This window comes from Mesoplodon densirostris, chromosome 8 (assembly GCF_025265405.1).
Source record: "Mesoplodon densirostris isolate mMesDen1 chromosome 8, mMesDen1 primary haplotype, whole genome shotgun sequence".
NCBI lineage: Eukaryota > Metazoa > Chordata > Mammalia > Artiodactyla > Ziphiidae > Mesoplodon > Mesoplodon densirostris.
Window position 1 is genome coordinate 9,007,867 of NC_082668.1, and position 13,213 is coordinate 9,021,079.

Below are 13,213 nucleotides of genomic sequence, written 5' to 3' on the forward strand. Positions count from 1 at the left end.
CCAAAGTACAAGCTAAGCGAGGGGAAGGGTCAGAGTGGCCCGAAGAGAAAATGCAAGAGGGCAGGGGCGGGGCCTGGAGGGAGGGGCGGGACTTCACGCCACCCCGCAGATGAGCGTCTCCACCACGAAGGTGTTCTCGAAGTGGCGGATGGCGTTGCAGTTCTTGGCCCCTCGCTTGTTGATCCCTGGGAGAGAACAGAGAAATCCCAGTGAGGCCTGTGTCCTGGCCTAAAACTGGCTGGGCCACAAAGGCTACCAGCCTCAGAGCCTGAGCAGGGCCTCAGGACCCGGGCCGGGGAGGAGGCCCAGGAAATGAAGCCCAGATTCACCCAGAGGCAGCGCTAAAGCGGCATGAGCTCAAAAGCTGCCGTCAGACCTCCCAGTTCTGCCACCTTCTTGCTGTGTGACCTCAGGGGTGTTTCTTAACCTCTCTGTGCCTCCGTTTCCTCATCTTTAAAAGGGGCGGCAAGAATAATGATGACGAGGATGAGGATGATGATAACTTACACTCTCCTAGGAGGACATAAAGAGTGTAAAGCAGTGCCTGGCACATAGTAAGTGCTCATTCGCTGTTATTACTGCTGCTATAATCTGAGCTCTCTGACAGCTGGTCTCCAGCTACGCGGCCAGGCACTGCCAGAGGGTGGCCATGGTTTGGAGCTCAGAGCAGGGGCCAAGGTGGGTGGAGTCAGCCACTCACGCCTCCGGGTGGCCCTGCGCCGCAGCCGGTAGGTGTCCTTCCCGCTGCACAGGTGGTAGATGAAGGAGCCCAGGGCCTCCTTGTCACTGACATGCTCCGTGACCACCATCTCCTCCTGGATGATGTACGTCTGCGGGAGGTAGGTCCCCCTCTGCAAAGGGAGTGGCCACAGCACTGGGTCAGTACCAGGGCTCGCCGCTCTCGGTCCCCGACTGCCCATTGCGCTCGCCTCCCTCCTTCTGCTAGCTTGAGCCGAGCCCCCCCAGCGCCTGCAGTGCCCATCCAACACGCCCACCCCCTCACCCACAGGCTGCATGGCTCGCCTTTCTGACCTGCCCAGGCACTTCCTGCACCTGCACTGCCGTGAGTCACGTGTGTGCGAGTCTGGTCTCCCACCCTAGGGGGAGCGCTCCTCGGGGGCAGGGCCCCCATCACCTCCCTGCGCTGCTGACACGGGGCGACGTGGCGCATGGCCATGAACACTAAGGAAGCTGGTCTTGGGGTTCTTCCCAAGTGAGGGAGGCAGAAGTGGGAGGCTTGGGGGGCAGAAAGAAGAGGTGTTGACTCGGAATGTGGGAGAAGGGAGCTGGAGGCGGGGGGACCAACCTGGGGTGCTGGGCCCAGCTGACAGTAACGCCCAGGCCCCCCATCCTTCCCTTGTCTCATGGAGGGGGGGCAAGGGAGAGACAAGATGCTGCCGGGGCCCTGCTCACCTTCACGTTCACCAGAAGTTCCCAGAAGTTGCGAGGGGGCAGCACGATGGTGGTGTTGAGCTCGATGACATAGCACTTGTCCAGGGAGATGTCGTGATAGGCAGTGAGACCCTGAACAGGAAGAGGGGACCGCGTCAGTCTCCGCAGGCGAGGGACTGGCCCCGGCGGGCTGTACGAGGCACGAACCCCACCGCGCCCATGACGCACCCAGATTCCTCAGCACCGGGGCGGGGCCCCCTTCTCCCCCTCCTCTCCTAGCCTGTGTTTGTAGAAGGTTCCACTCACTAGATGAAAACACTATTAAATGCTTCGGTTGTGACAAGGATTCTTCTTGGGGGTATACAGCCGAGGTTCGAATTTCAGGGCAACGCCCCCACTGTGCATCTCACCAAAGCTGGGAGGTCCCGCCACCCCTATGGACAGCCTGGACCCTCAGCGAGAGATGCCCCTCCCAACCCCGTGTGCTGCGTCTCGATAAGATGTCAACACGGAAACAGCTCAGTAAAAAGGAACACTGGCCTCACCCGCCCGTTACAGCCAGTGCCCGCAGCTGGCAGGTGGCCAAGGAGAAAATCAACCATGACTAGTTCACATTCAGTGATAACCGCATGACGTATATGATAAAAGCGGTCTCTTTAAATCTCTGATTGACCTAAACCGTAGATATCTACTCCATGGTTTATATTACACGGTATGTACTCCAAGTTTGTACAAGGGGCGTGGGCATTCTCCTTTCACACCTGTTCCTCCTCGTGGCGCCCCCCTCGCTGCCCCCGCCCCGGTCCCTGGTGGCCTCACCCGCTGGAAGTCGTGGATGATGTCTGCAGGGTCACCGCCCCCAAACTGGGGCACCGGCACGTTGATGCGTTCGTAGTTCTCCTCGAGGTAGATCTTTACGTCCTCCTCCAGCTCCATGCGCGTGTGGGCCTGGGAGGACAGGGAGTCCTCGTAGAGGACACCGCAGTGGAAGAAGTTGTCTCGGGCCAGCTGAGCAAGGGTGGGGGGGTGGGGGAGAGAGGGAGTGGGGGGGTGGGGGGAGAGAGAGAGAGAGAGAGAGAGTGAGTGAGTCTGGTCACACAGCACCCTCCGTGAGACCACTGTTGCCTGCCCAACCACTCCCGGCTCCGAAGGCCTGGGGAGGCAGGGAGGATGGGTCTCTGACACCCATTTCACAGATGGAGAAACTAAGAAACATGGGGAGTCAGGGAGGGTGAGCCGGGTCTGCCAGTTCCTAGGAGGATGACCTCTCTGGGCCTCAGTTTCCCCATCTGTAAAACAAGGTGACCCCTCAGGCCCCTTCTGGCCTCTGAGTCTATGAGTCTATGGCTGTGAAATGGGGCGGACCAGCAGGGGGACAGACACCTGAGAAAGAGCCTGGGGTCGGAGGGGTGTCCTCAGGGGCAAACAGGGGGACTCTGGATTGGACAGGCTGCGCCCTGCAGGGTGCCACCCTCCGCCACCACCAGGGGGTGCTCGCCCACCCTTCTTGCTCCCTTTGCGAGGCCCTGCTGACCTTGGAGGGAGGAGATAGGAGCTGAGAGGCGGCCTTGTTATCAGATTCTGGTGGCACCGTGTCCAACCTCAAGCAAGGACCCACCACCTTCCCTGGATCCTGTGCTTCCTGAGAAACCTACACAAACACGGTGTCCCCTATCTGAGGGGCACGCCTAATCACTCCATCAGTAAGGGAAGGGAGGCAGCCTGGCGTGACTGAGGCTACGTGAGTGACCGGTGGACCCCGCGGGCCCCTCCTACTTCTCCAGGGCCTCCTCCAGGTCCGGCCCACGATGGGCAGACACCCCTTTCTCTGTTCTAGTGTAAGCTGTCCCGGGAGGATGAATCATCACACAGGAATCATACTGTCCCAGGGCGTAGACCCAGAGGCTGCTCTGAGGTTCCCCTACTCCCTGGGAATTGGGGTGGGGTGAGGAACCCCAAGAGGGCATGAGGGGGGGCTGGGATCAGAGGGGAGGGCCAGGGCAGGGCCACAGCCGCAACAGGAAAAGGCCCCAGAAAGTGAGAACCGGGAACAGGTGGGGAGGCAGGCCACGGACGGAGGGGAGCTGAGGTTTCAAGGGTAAGGTCACATGGACTGCAATCTCCTTAGTCATCTCCACCGTAGAAAAACTGGATGACAACAAAGTCAAAGCCCAGTGCTTGAGGCTGGGAAGAGGTCACTTGGGTCATAAATGACTGGCAATTCTCTTCGTTATGTTTATGGTTATTCTATTAAGCAACCTTTCATCTAACTACCTTCAGTTCTGAGAGCTTGGTGGCCTTGCCTCCCTCCCCAGGCCTGGGCTGATCGCAAGGTTGCTGTGACCACGACCCGTTCTTTGGCCCAGCTTCGTGCCCAGATTGGTTGTGTGAGCAGATAACCAGGGTGTGATCGTAGGTGGAGGTGACTGTCTATAAGCCACCCTCCACCCTTCACGGTTTATAGCGCAAATGTCCACGCGTGGAATGTAAGTCCTTAGAGCAAGACCCATGGGCACAGGGGCCGGGCTCTGAAGGGATCGCAGAGTTCCAATTTCTGCTGCACCCGAGTTTCTGGTGCTAATACCCTGGGGTGATGCTGTGGGGAGGGGCTGCGGGCCTCACAGGCCAGATTCCAATCCCGGCTCCCCCATCACCGACTGTGCTCCTGGGAGAGCTCCCTGTCAGCCTCAGATGCATCCAAAGAGATAGGTAAGGACACTCCTCCGGAGCCCGCGGCAGTCAGAGGACGGGGACCCGTCCTGTCTCCTGGACCAAGACCAGGGAGAAGGCAGGGCTTCTGGGCTTGCCCGGGCGCCCCTCCCACCTAGGGGGCGTGTCCAGGGCTTCCAGCTGCCCTTTCCTCAGTCCCGAGCACTTGGCTCTCCGCCGTTCACAGCGTCGGCTCCTGCCGGCTCCCACACCCACCGCAAACACTCGCCCTGCCCTGCCTTCTCTAAAACGCCACTCTTTCTCCAAGACCCCGCCTCACCTGAGCGAGGAAGAAGTATCTGTAGATGTAGACAGAGGCGAACACGAGGCCCATGAGCAGCACGACCAGGCCCATCGACAGGTAGCACAAGCCGCCCACAGAGCTCCCCTTCTTGTAGCGGTGGTAGGGGGGCCGCTCCTCCTGTGGACGGCAGTGCACGGTCAGCCCCGTGGTGGTCCCGCACCCCTGGGAATCCCCGCCACCCCTTTCCGGAAGTGAGACCTCACCCTGCTGGCTGGGAAGGAGCCTTGGAGCAAAGGGAGGGGAGGACGACGCTCAGGACACACAGAGCATCGTCTCTGGAAGGAAAGGAAAGCCTTACCAGGACCCCCCAGCTGTTCCCATCTAAAGAGAAGCGGAGCCCCACCTTGGACCCACGGGGACTAAGCAAGCATGGTTTGAATCACCCACGCCATTAATCCCCTTGATTATACTGGTTGTGACCACAGTAGATTCTTTCAAACATAGACAGGCGGGAAGCACAGACATGGCCTTGGTGACTGAGCCAGGCCTAGGAACCTGTAGGAACTGGAGTGACTGGGCGGGCTGCGAGCCGCTGCTCTGGGCAGTGGGGACCAAGGAAGGCTTTGGACGTAGGAAGTGACAAGATCCACGTGAAAGCTGGAGTGCCCAGAGGGACCGGAATGGGGACAACGGGCGTGGGGAGTCTGCTGGGCTCTTCCAAGGAAGCTGCGGCAGAAAACGGTCGCTGACCAGTGGGGACAGGGCTCTGGGAGGCCCGCAGGGTCTGGGCGCGGAAGCTCACGCCCTCCGGCCACCCTGGGCAGAGGCCAGCCTGCCCGGGCGGCGATGGCATCACACGGGCGCTGGTGTTGAGCAGGCTGCCAGAAGCAGGGCCCGCAGGGTGAAGTCTGGAGGCTTCCGGAAGCCTCTGCCCTGAGGGGAACGCGGCTGCCGGCAGGGAGGCCAGAGCAGGAGGTTCCTGGAAAAACCCTCTCTGGGGAGCCAGGCTCAGGTTTGGGACAGTAGCTGCAGGACTGCCAAGAAGCAGCAAGGTAAGCTGACCCAACTCCAGTCCACACACGTCTGGGCCAGTGGCCCGAGGTGTGTGTAAAACTCAGCAGCCCTGCTTTCCCTGGAGCACTGGACTGAGAATCTCGTGACTCAGGCTCTTCCCAGCTGTGTGACCTCGGTCATCACTTGTCTTTGTGCCCTTCCTCGCTGGTACCCCTGCCCTAACTCGGGCCTCCTTCACCCTGGAGATGCTGCAAAAGCCCCAGGCCTGGCTCTGCCCCTGGGATCCATCATTCAATCCCTCCTCCACGGTGTCTGGATGCAGCCGGGTGAGGGTAGAGGCCAGTGCCCCTGCCAACCTCAAGGAGCTGTGGCACAGATCGGGGCGCAGGAGGGGAGCCTGGGCCTTCTCACTCCGGCCCCGCCGCTAACCGTCTGCTTAGCGCTCTGTGCCCGCTTCCACTCTTCCTTCATCCTGCTTGGCGGGAGGTCGGGCAGTGGGGACATGATTCAGGTCCAAGTTACCCAAGACAGGCCTTTATTCTCAGGGCACACAGGGGGCCCAGCCTGGTAGGGGTGGGGTGCAGAGCCTGCTGTGCTTGGGGCACATGGGGGTGTGGGACCTGGGCCTCAGCGAGCAGAGGGGCATCCCATCAGAGTGGGCGATGCCTCCCTGCTTGGAGCTCTCCCCTCTCCCCACAGCCTTTCCTCAGGAAAAGGGTAGAAAATGCCTGAAAGACACCCCCCACCTATCACGAGGCACATGTATCACCAGGCCAGTGGCCCCCAGCCTCCAGCACCATGGGATGGAGACACAGGATGGAGAGGTGACCCGGCCCATCCCATACCCCCTCACAGGCTGGGCCACCTGCAGGCCTGGGTCCTCTCCCCACCCTGGCCCTGCTGCAGGGGTGCTGCGATCGAAACCAGAGAAGCACCTGGTGAGACCACCCCCCTGGCTGGCATCTCCTCGGCACGCTGGGGCCCCCTGGGGGCAATAACCAAGGTCACTTGCACACTTGGGTGGCCACTGCCCACAGGGCCTCCAGGGACAGCTGCCAGTGGGAGGGCGTGGGGGACTGCAAGCGTTGTGACTTTCCAACGGGCTCCCAGGATCAGCCCAGGACGGGGCGACCCGATGAACAAGCTCTGCCCGCGTCTCGCAGGAACAAGCCACCCAGGGGCTCCAGCCATCCTCAGTGGGTCCTAAGGAAAGGTGGATGACGCAGAAAAAAGGCCAGGGGCCACACCCACTGGGAATCCTGCCCTGGAGACACAACATTTGTATTTAGCAAGACTAGTGGGGCTGCAGAGGCCCCCAGCAAGTGTTGCGATCCATGCGTGGGGAACATCCCAGCCTCCTGACCCTCCAACCCTCCGCAGGTCCTCCTGTGAAATGTGAACAGACTCTTCCTGACAGGGTTTTGTTGGGATTCAAGGAGACAGAGACCCTGAAAGCCCTTTGTAAAGGATGAAGTGGTAGATAAAAATAGCAGATCTTTATCAGCTAAAGCTCTCCTTTTTTTTTTTTAGGGCCACCACCAGCCAGCTGTCGAGGCTGCACAGTGGCCATGCTTTGCTCCTGCAAACCAGAGAAGCAAAAGCAAGCTTAGGAGAATCTCGCTTTTAAAAAAACCAGAAAACAAAAAAAAGTCAATGGGCTACAAAGCAAGAGCCCGAGGGCCAGCTCCACAATTGAAGTTCACAGACAAGGGGAGGCCTACCAGTTTTATAGCTGCCTTTCTGCTCCCGGCTGGGTCAGGTGTTTCCATGTGCCTGGGGGAGGGGCCGGGCAGGGGGGCCAGGCTGCCCCAGGTGGGGAGGCGGAGGTCAGGGAGGACGGAGTAGGGAGCAGCTCCAGAGGAAAATGAGGCAAGTGGCTGAGGACAGTCTCCAGCCAGGACCCCCGGATCCCACCCTGGGTCCTCACACGTCTCTGTGGGTGTCCCTGTGAAGGCTGGGGATTCTCCCCTTTCCCAGAGCAGTGGACAATGGCTTCCTATCCTGCTCCTACAGACCCCTCGCCCTGCACCCCTCCCTACCTGACACCCCTCGGTCTGGCATGCGGAGGCCAAACCCCCAGAAGCATCATGGCTGAGCAGGAGGGATGGAAGGGAAAGCAGGCCCAGAGGCTGCTGGTGTCCCGGCTTCGAGACAGAGGCACTGGGACCGGGACGTAAAGCCCCAGGTGGGCGGGAGGCCCCTGAATCCTGCCCTCGCTGTCAGTGCTTGAAAGGTCAGCCCCAAGCTGCAGCCCTCAGAGGCCTCTGGGGAGCCTGTAGGCAGCCTGGGCTGGAACCTGGGGCCTCACCCCTTAGGATCCTGGCTGCGCAGCTCACCCAGAATGACAGGAATGATGGCCGAGGGGCCTGCTTCCCGAGGCCCCCCACCACCACCACCACATGGAGCAGTTACCCACAGCCAGGCATCTGGGAGCTTCCAGAAAGTAGAAAAATACTGTTTCCATGGCAACTGGGCTTCCTGAGCCACAGGCCTCGCTGTGCACTCGCGTGGGGCACGTGGGCCCCATGTCCGGGAACCCGAAAGGGGCCCAGGCCTCGGCCTGCCTGTTTCACGGAGCCTGCAGTGGAGCTCCTTAAATGATTAGGCAAAGCCAGGGCCAGAAGAGTCAGGGGGAACTCAGCCAACTTAAGCATTAACTCAGAAGACCCGCAGGGCTCATGGACTGAGCTCCCCAGCTACCTTCCCTCGGTAACGATGTCGAAATGAACTGCAAGCAGATTAACTACAGTTGCAGGCTGCTCGGAGGCGGCTAGCAGGGAGCCAGAAATGCAGCCACAGCGGGCCCAGGCAGACGGCTGGGGGCGGGTCTCGCCTCACCTCCCCAGCGCCAGTCCTCCCTCCTCAGCATCTTTCTTTCCCAGGCTGCAGACCATAAAGGCAAGGGCACCAATGAGAGAGAAAGAGAGAGAGACAGACAGACAGATAGAAGCCTAGCAGGGGTCAGGGGACTGGGCCTCTGCCCACGGAGCACGCAGAGCTGTGCTCAGACGTACAGACGTCAGCTGGGTAAATGCTGATGAGGCATCGTGAACTGGCCATCAGGGAAACCCATTCCTGCCCCGTGACCCACGGGTGCCCACGGTGCAGGCCGTGTGAGGAGGAAGGGCATGGACCCCGAGGACACTCTCGACAGCCCTCTGCTTTGCTCTGCTTGGCTGGGCCAGGCAGATTCCCTCTTCCGTTCTGTTCCTGACAGTCAAGGTGAGACCCCAGAGAACAAAGGCTGGGGAGGACGAGAAGCACAGCTGCGGCTGGAAGGGCTCTCCTGGGGGAGACACAGCTCAGACACTGCAGGGGCTGCGCTTCCCTGCTCTTACCATCAACATTTTTTTTATGGTAAGAGAAACTCATCCTCTGTGGCAATCTGCTGACAGCCTTGAAACATGCAAGGATGGGCCGCGGGGAGAAGAGAAGAGAGGGAAATGAGAGAGAAAGCAGAAAAGCCACTGTGGCACAAGTCCAAACGCCACAGCCCCTCAGGGAAGGCCCAGGACAGGCAGGCAAAGGGCAGGACTGCCCATTCACCAAGGTCCTCCTGGCCCAGGCGGCAGGGCTGGCGGGGCTGGGACACTGGGGCGAGAGGACGCCAAGCCCTGAGATCCACCCTCCTGGCCGGCAGGGGACCCTCCCCCAACCGCTCCAGGAGACTCAGCTCCCTCCTGCCAGGGACCTGAAGCCAGGACGAGGAAAGTGAAATCTGATCCCCAGGTATGCGGGCCGGGAGAGGGGGTGACACGGGGGCCATTAATCAAAGGCAAAAGCCAAGAAGAAAATTACAGCGCTGAGCTGACTGTACTGAGCACGGTTCTCTCCCCTTGCAGGCCCCCAGCCCCGACTGTTCGAGTCTCTACATGCCCACACCTGGCTGTGTGTGTGTGTGTGTGTACGTGTGTGTGTGCTCGCGTGTGCACACACGGGGGAGCAAAGACACACGCAGATCGTGGGGAGGGGAACTGGGCTGAGAGGCCCAGGGCAGGCCAGTGGGCCTCCAAAGGGGAAGAATGATCCGGCCAGAGCGTACTAAGAGGGGGTGCTTCCCGTCCAGCCCACCTTCCAGGCTGGCTTGCTGCCAGCTGCCCATCAGCGCAGGCCCCTCATCATCTGGGAGGCAAGCACCACATGGGGAGGGTGGGCAGCTGGAGGCGCAGCTGGACCCACACACCCATCCCTTCCTGGCCCGCCGAGGCACTTCCTTCCAGTGGCACGTCTGAGGACAAAATCCTCCTTGTTTCAGTTTTTACTCAGAAGCAGGGGGAGGCCCAATGTGAGAGTGCTCCTGCCGCCCTCCCCTGGCCCCTGGGGCCTGCACACAGGTTGAAATTTTATTAGGACAGCTAGAGGGTGGCTCATTGGTGAAAGGCACTCGTGAACTCATCTGTTCATCGAGTGGTCCTTCCAGGGCTTTAAATCTTATTTTCGAGTCCAGTTCAGTAACCAAGGAGGGTTCCAGGGTCACCCCCAGCCAAAACAGACCTTCTGATAAGCTTCCCTCTGACAGGCCCATCAGCGCGGGACAAACTCAAATGCCCTGTCTTGATGAAGCAGCTCCTGGGGCCTCCCAGTCTGCCTGCCCCAGGCTGATGCTGTCCTGGGCTACTGTGAATGCTGGGCGCCTGCTGAGCTTACTGGGCGAGGTAGGAGGCAAGAATGGGGGGGCTTGCTCTACGCTGGGCACTGGATGTGGGTGAAACGTATCCACTGGCCAGGCGAGGCCACAAGAGGCTCACAGAAGTGAACTCTCTTCCCAAGCCTCCGATTCCACTAGGCGACTGGCAGAGCCAACATGCGACATCCAAAAGCCTCCCCGGATCCCCCGAGGGCCAGTGAGCTGTGAAAGTTTCCTAATAAGCAGATCTGTCCTAAAGGGGCTGGGATTTTAATCTTCCTCCAGGGGCCCCATCGCTCCCCCTTGCCAGTTAAGACAGCCAGGGGGGGCTTCCCTGGTGGCGCACTGGTTGAGAGTCTGCCTGCTGATGCAGGGGACACGGGTTCGTGCCCCGGTCCGGGAATATCCCACGTGCCACGGAGCGGCTGGGCCCGTGAGCCATGGCCGCTGAGCCTGCGCGTTCGGAGCCTGTGCTCCGCAACGGGAGAGGCCACAACGGTGAGAGGCCCGCGTACCGCAAAAAAAAAAAAAAAAAAAAAATAGACAGCCAGGGGACCCTACCCAACTAACAAGGTCTGGTGGGGGAGGCACGCTCAGCAGGCTCGAAGCCATTGAAAACAGCACAGGGAAAATGTTGATATTTCCATTTCACGCTGGATGAGGGGGAAGAGAGGACGCTTGACTTTGGAGCCAGAAGCTGGATGTCAGTTACCGCCAAGGCGATGCCGGCATATGCCATCCCGCCTGACACCATCAGCAGGCTGCTGCTGGAGGATGTGCCAGTCCTGTGACATTCGGCAGACCTTCTGATGGAGTTTGAAATCCGTCCTTCCACTGTCTGGCTGGTCCTCTCTCCTGCCCGAATCCTATAGCTTTTGGAGGCAGGGTCCAGTTTTCCAGGCCTCAGCTGGGTGCCCGGCCCTGGGAGTAGCAGCTGGGAGAAGACAGGCGTGGGTGTGCTGCCTTGGGGGCCAGCCCTGCACCCTCCAGGGGCTAAGTGGAAGGGAGGAAGGAGGTTTCAAGGGCCCCCTGCAAACTTTTAAAGCTGCAGGCCATGCCTTCAAATATGAAGTGTGCCCCCGCCCCATCTAAGCATCAGAAGAAGATGGAGCTGCTCTGGTGGGGGCTGCAGAGCACCCCACCCCCTGGAAACCCAGCCCCGGGGGTCACTGATGCTGCAGCGACCACACTAGGGCAGGGGAGCGTGCCAAGGCTCTTCCTGGAATTCCCCACTTAGGTACCTTTGCTCTGGCTATAACACCCACCTCTGAGGACCCTCTCCTGTGTCCTCTCTTCCAGGGCACAGGTCATCCTGAAGCACCCACCCTCCCATACCCCCAAGCAAGGTTTAGTTTGAGCCATCAACTTGGAGAGGGGCCTTGGCGCTGAGGAAGACTTCCCATAAGCCAGCAACGGGAAGGGGGTGGGGGACGGGAGCTTGGAGCGACGGCCGCGTGGAAGCAGCGTAGACACCTCTGCCGAGGCACTACAGAGCCGGGCTGGACCAGCTCTCTCTCGCTCCCCTCCTTGCCCGCCACGCGTCCTGCCCCCTCTGGGCCCTCCCCCGGTCGGACTCCACGCAGCTCAGACAGTTTTCCAAGGCGGAAATGCCTCCTCTCCCCCAGGCCGGAGGGAAAGGGGAGGAGGGGAGGACGCTGGAGGGGGCGGGGTGCACCGAGGCCCGCCTCCACAAAGCGCAGCCTGGGTGCTAGAGGGCACCAGGGCACCGCGGAGTGGAGGGGGTTGCCCAGTGCGCGAGGGAGCCGGGAGAGGAAGGAAGAGGGCAGGAAGGCCCAGGCGGCAGGAGGGGCGGTGGGATCAGGGCACCCAGCGTCGTAACCCCGAATCTCGAACCCCGGACGTGCGGCCAGGCGGATTCTGGTTTATCTCCATTTCAGGTATCATCACTTTCTGGTCCACCAGTTCAGGTGCAGACTAACAGCACATCCCTTGCCCCCAGCAGTCTCCGGTTTGGGACACAATCAATAGTCCCGCCCCCTTCGTTGGCACCAGAGCCCCTCTCCCCATTCCCCGCCAATCACACCCACCGCCCTACTTTGGGGAAACAATGTCCAACCCTCCTCCCATCCCCCACCTGGGGACTCGACCCGCGGCCCCTCCTCCATGATTGGAACCAGACACACATACCCCCACCGACATTCCTCGAACCTTTCCGGACCAGCTTCCTCCCCTATTCTAGGGCCAGGCGCCTAGGGCTCGGTCCACTTTTGGAAGAGACCTTGAGCGCTTCCTCACCTGGGACCATCGACTCGGAGCCCCTCCCATTCGCCAGACTTATGCTTTCGGCTGCCGCTGAAGCCCAGGACCCAAGGCCCCTCCCCACTTTGGGATGGACGACCCATTCCGGAATCCCACCCCCGCTCCGCTCGAGGCTCCGGGGTCCCGATGCGCCTCGGGTAGTCGCCGGAGCCGGCAAGGCGCGCTTCGACCCCCCGTCCCCTGCCTGAGACCCCCGGTCCCTCTCACCCGAGCCGGCGTCAGCAGGATCTCAGCGGCTGGGGCGGGCGCCGGGGCCGAGGCCGAGGCCGAGGCCGAAGCCTTGTCGGCCTTGTCGCCCTTGATACCGGCCACCGCGGGCTGGAAGCTGATCTTCACCATGGCTGCGCCGGGCCGCGCGTCCGCCCTGCAGCCGGTGCCTCCGGCCGTGCAGCCACTCTCTGTGCAGCCTCTATCTGTACCACAACCGCTCGGTTCTCCGCAGGCACCGGAAGTTTGGATCGCGTTGGGTCCTTTTCTCTAACCCCACCCCCATCCCGCCCCGCCTCCGCTCCCGCCCCCCCAAGGGAGGGCCTTGGCGCCCTGCGCGCCTGCGCCCCCTTCCCGCCAGCGGGGCTCGCAGTGACCCCTGCCGGGCGCGCTGCTCCGACCTGGGGAAGTCTAAGGTTCCCTTAACCACTCACTCACTCACTCCATCCATCCATCACATCCATCCATCCATCCATCCAATCAGGCACGGACTCAGTCCCCATCGCTGCTTTATCCCTTCCAGCTGCCTCTCCAAGACCAGCATCTCCAGAACATACAGTCTTTGTTAAAACCGTGTTTGCCAGGCAAATGCATCTTCTAGACAAGCTCCCCGTGCCCTCTATCCCACTTCATACCCTCCTCTTCGGAAATGCTGGAGCCCCCACTGAACCTGCCCACACCGCTCCCTCCTCCCACTTCCTTTTCCGATGTGTCCTGGGCCCTGGCAGGAGGCTTCAGGG

The 13,213-nt window shown here is 60.9% G+C and overlaps 1 protein-coding gene across 2 annotated transcripts; it reads right to left on the minus strand.

Moving 5' to 3' along the window:
* Positions 1 to 3: 3 nt before the first annotated feature.
* On the minus strand, positions 4 to 12,731 carry ITM2C (integral membrane protein 2C). Of its 2 annotated transcripts, XM_060106896.1 has the most exons (6): positions 12,474 to 12,728; positions 4,382 to 4,522; positions 2,212 to 2,400; positions 1,414 to 1,524; positions 701 to 851; positions 4 to 185 (listed from the first exon to the last, which is right to left on the minus strand). In XM_060106896.1, exons 1-6 carry the CDS (start codon positions 12,603 to 12,605, stop codon positions 94 to 96), a joined length of 816 nt encoding a protein of 271 aa, XP_059962879.1. In that variant the 5' UTR covers positions 12,606 to 12,728; the 3' UTR covers positions 4 to 93. The 2 variants fall into 2 exon arrangements, with proteins under 2 accessions (XP_059962879.1, XP_059962880.1); XM_060106897.1 differs by lacking the exon at positions 701 to 851 and having other exon boundaries at positions 30 to 185; positions 12,474 to 12,731.
* Positions 12,732 to 13,213: the final 482 nt, after the last annotated feature.

Bases quoted from the DNA above. Each gene is read 5' to 3' on its own strand.
- ITM2C (XM_060106896.1), bottom strand. From the start codon at position 12,605: ATGGTGAAGATCAGCTTCCAGCCCGCGGTGGCCGGTATCAAGGGCGAC. The intron at 4,523-12,473 runs GTGAGAGGGACC...TGCCGTCCACAG, and splicing joins TCCTGCTGACGCCGGCTCGG to GAGGAGCGGCCCCCCTACCA. The intron at 186-700 runs GTGAGTGGCTGA...GTTCTCTCCCAG, and splicing joins GCGCAGGGCCACCCGGAGGC to GGATCAACAAGCGAGGGGCC.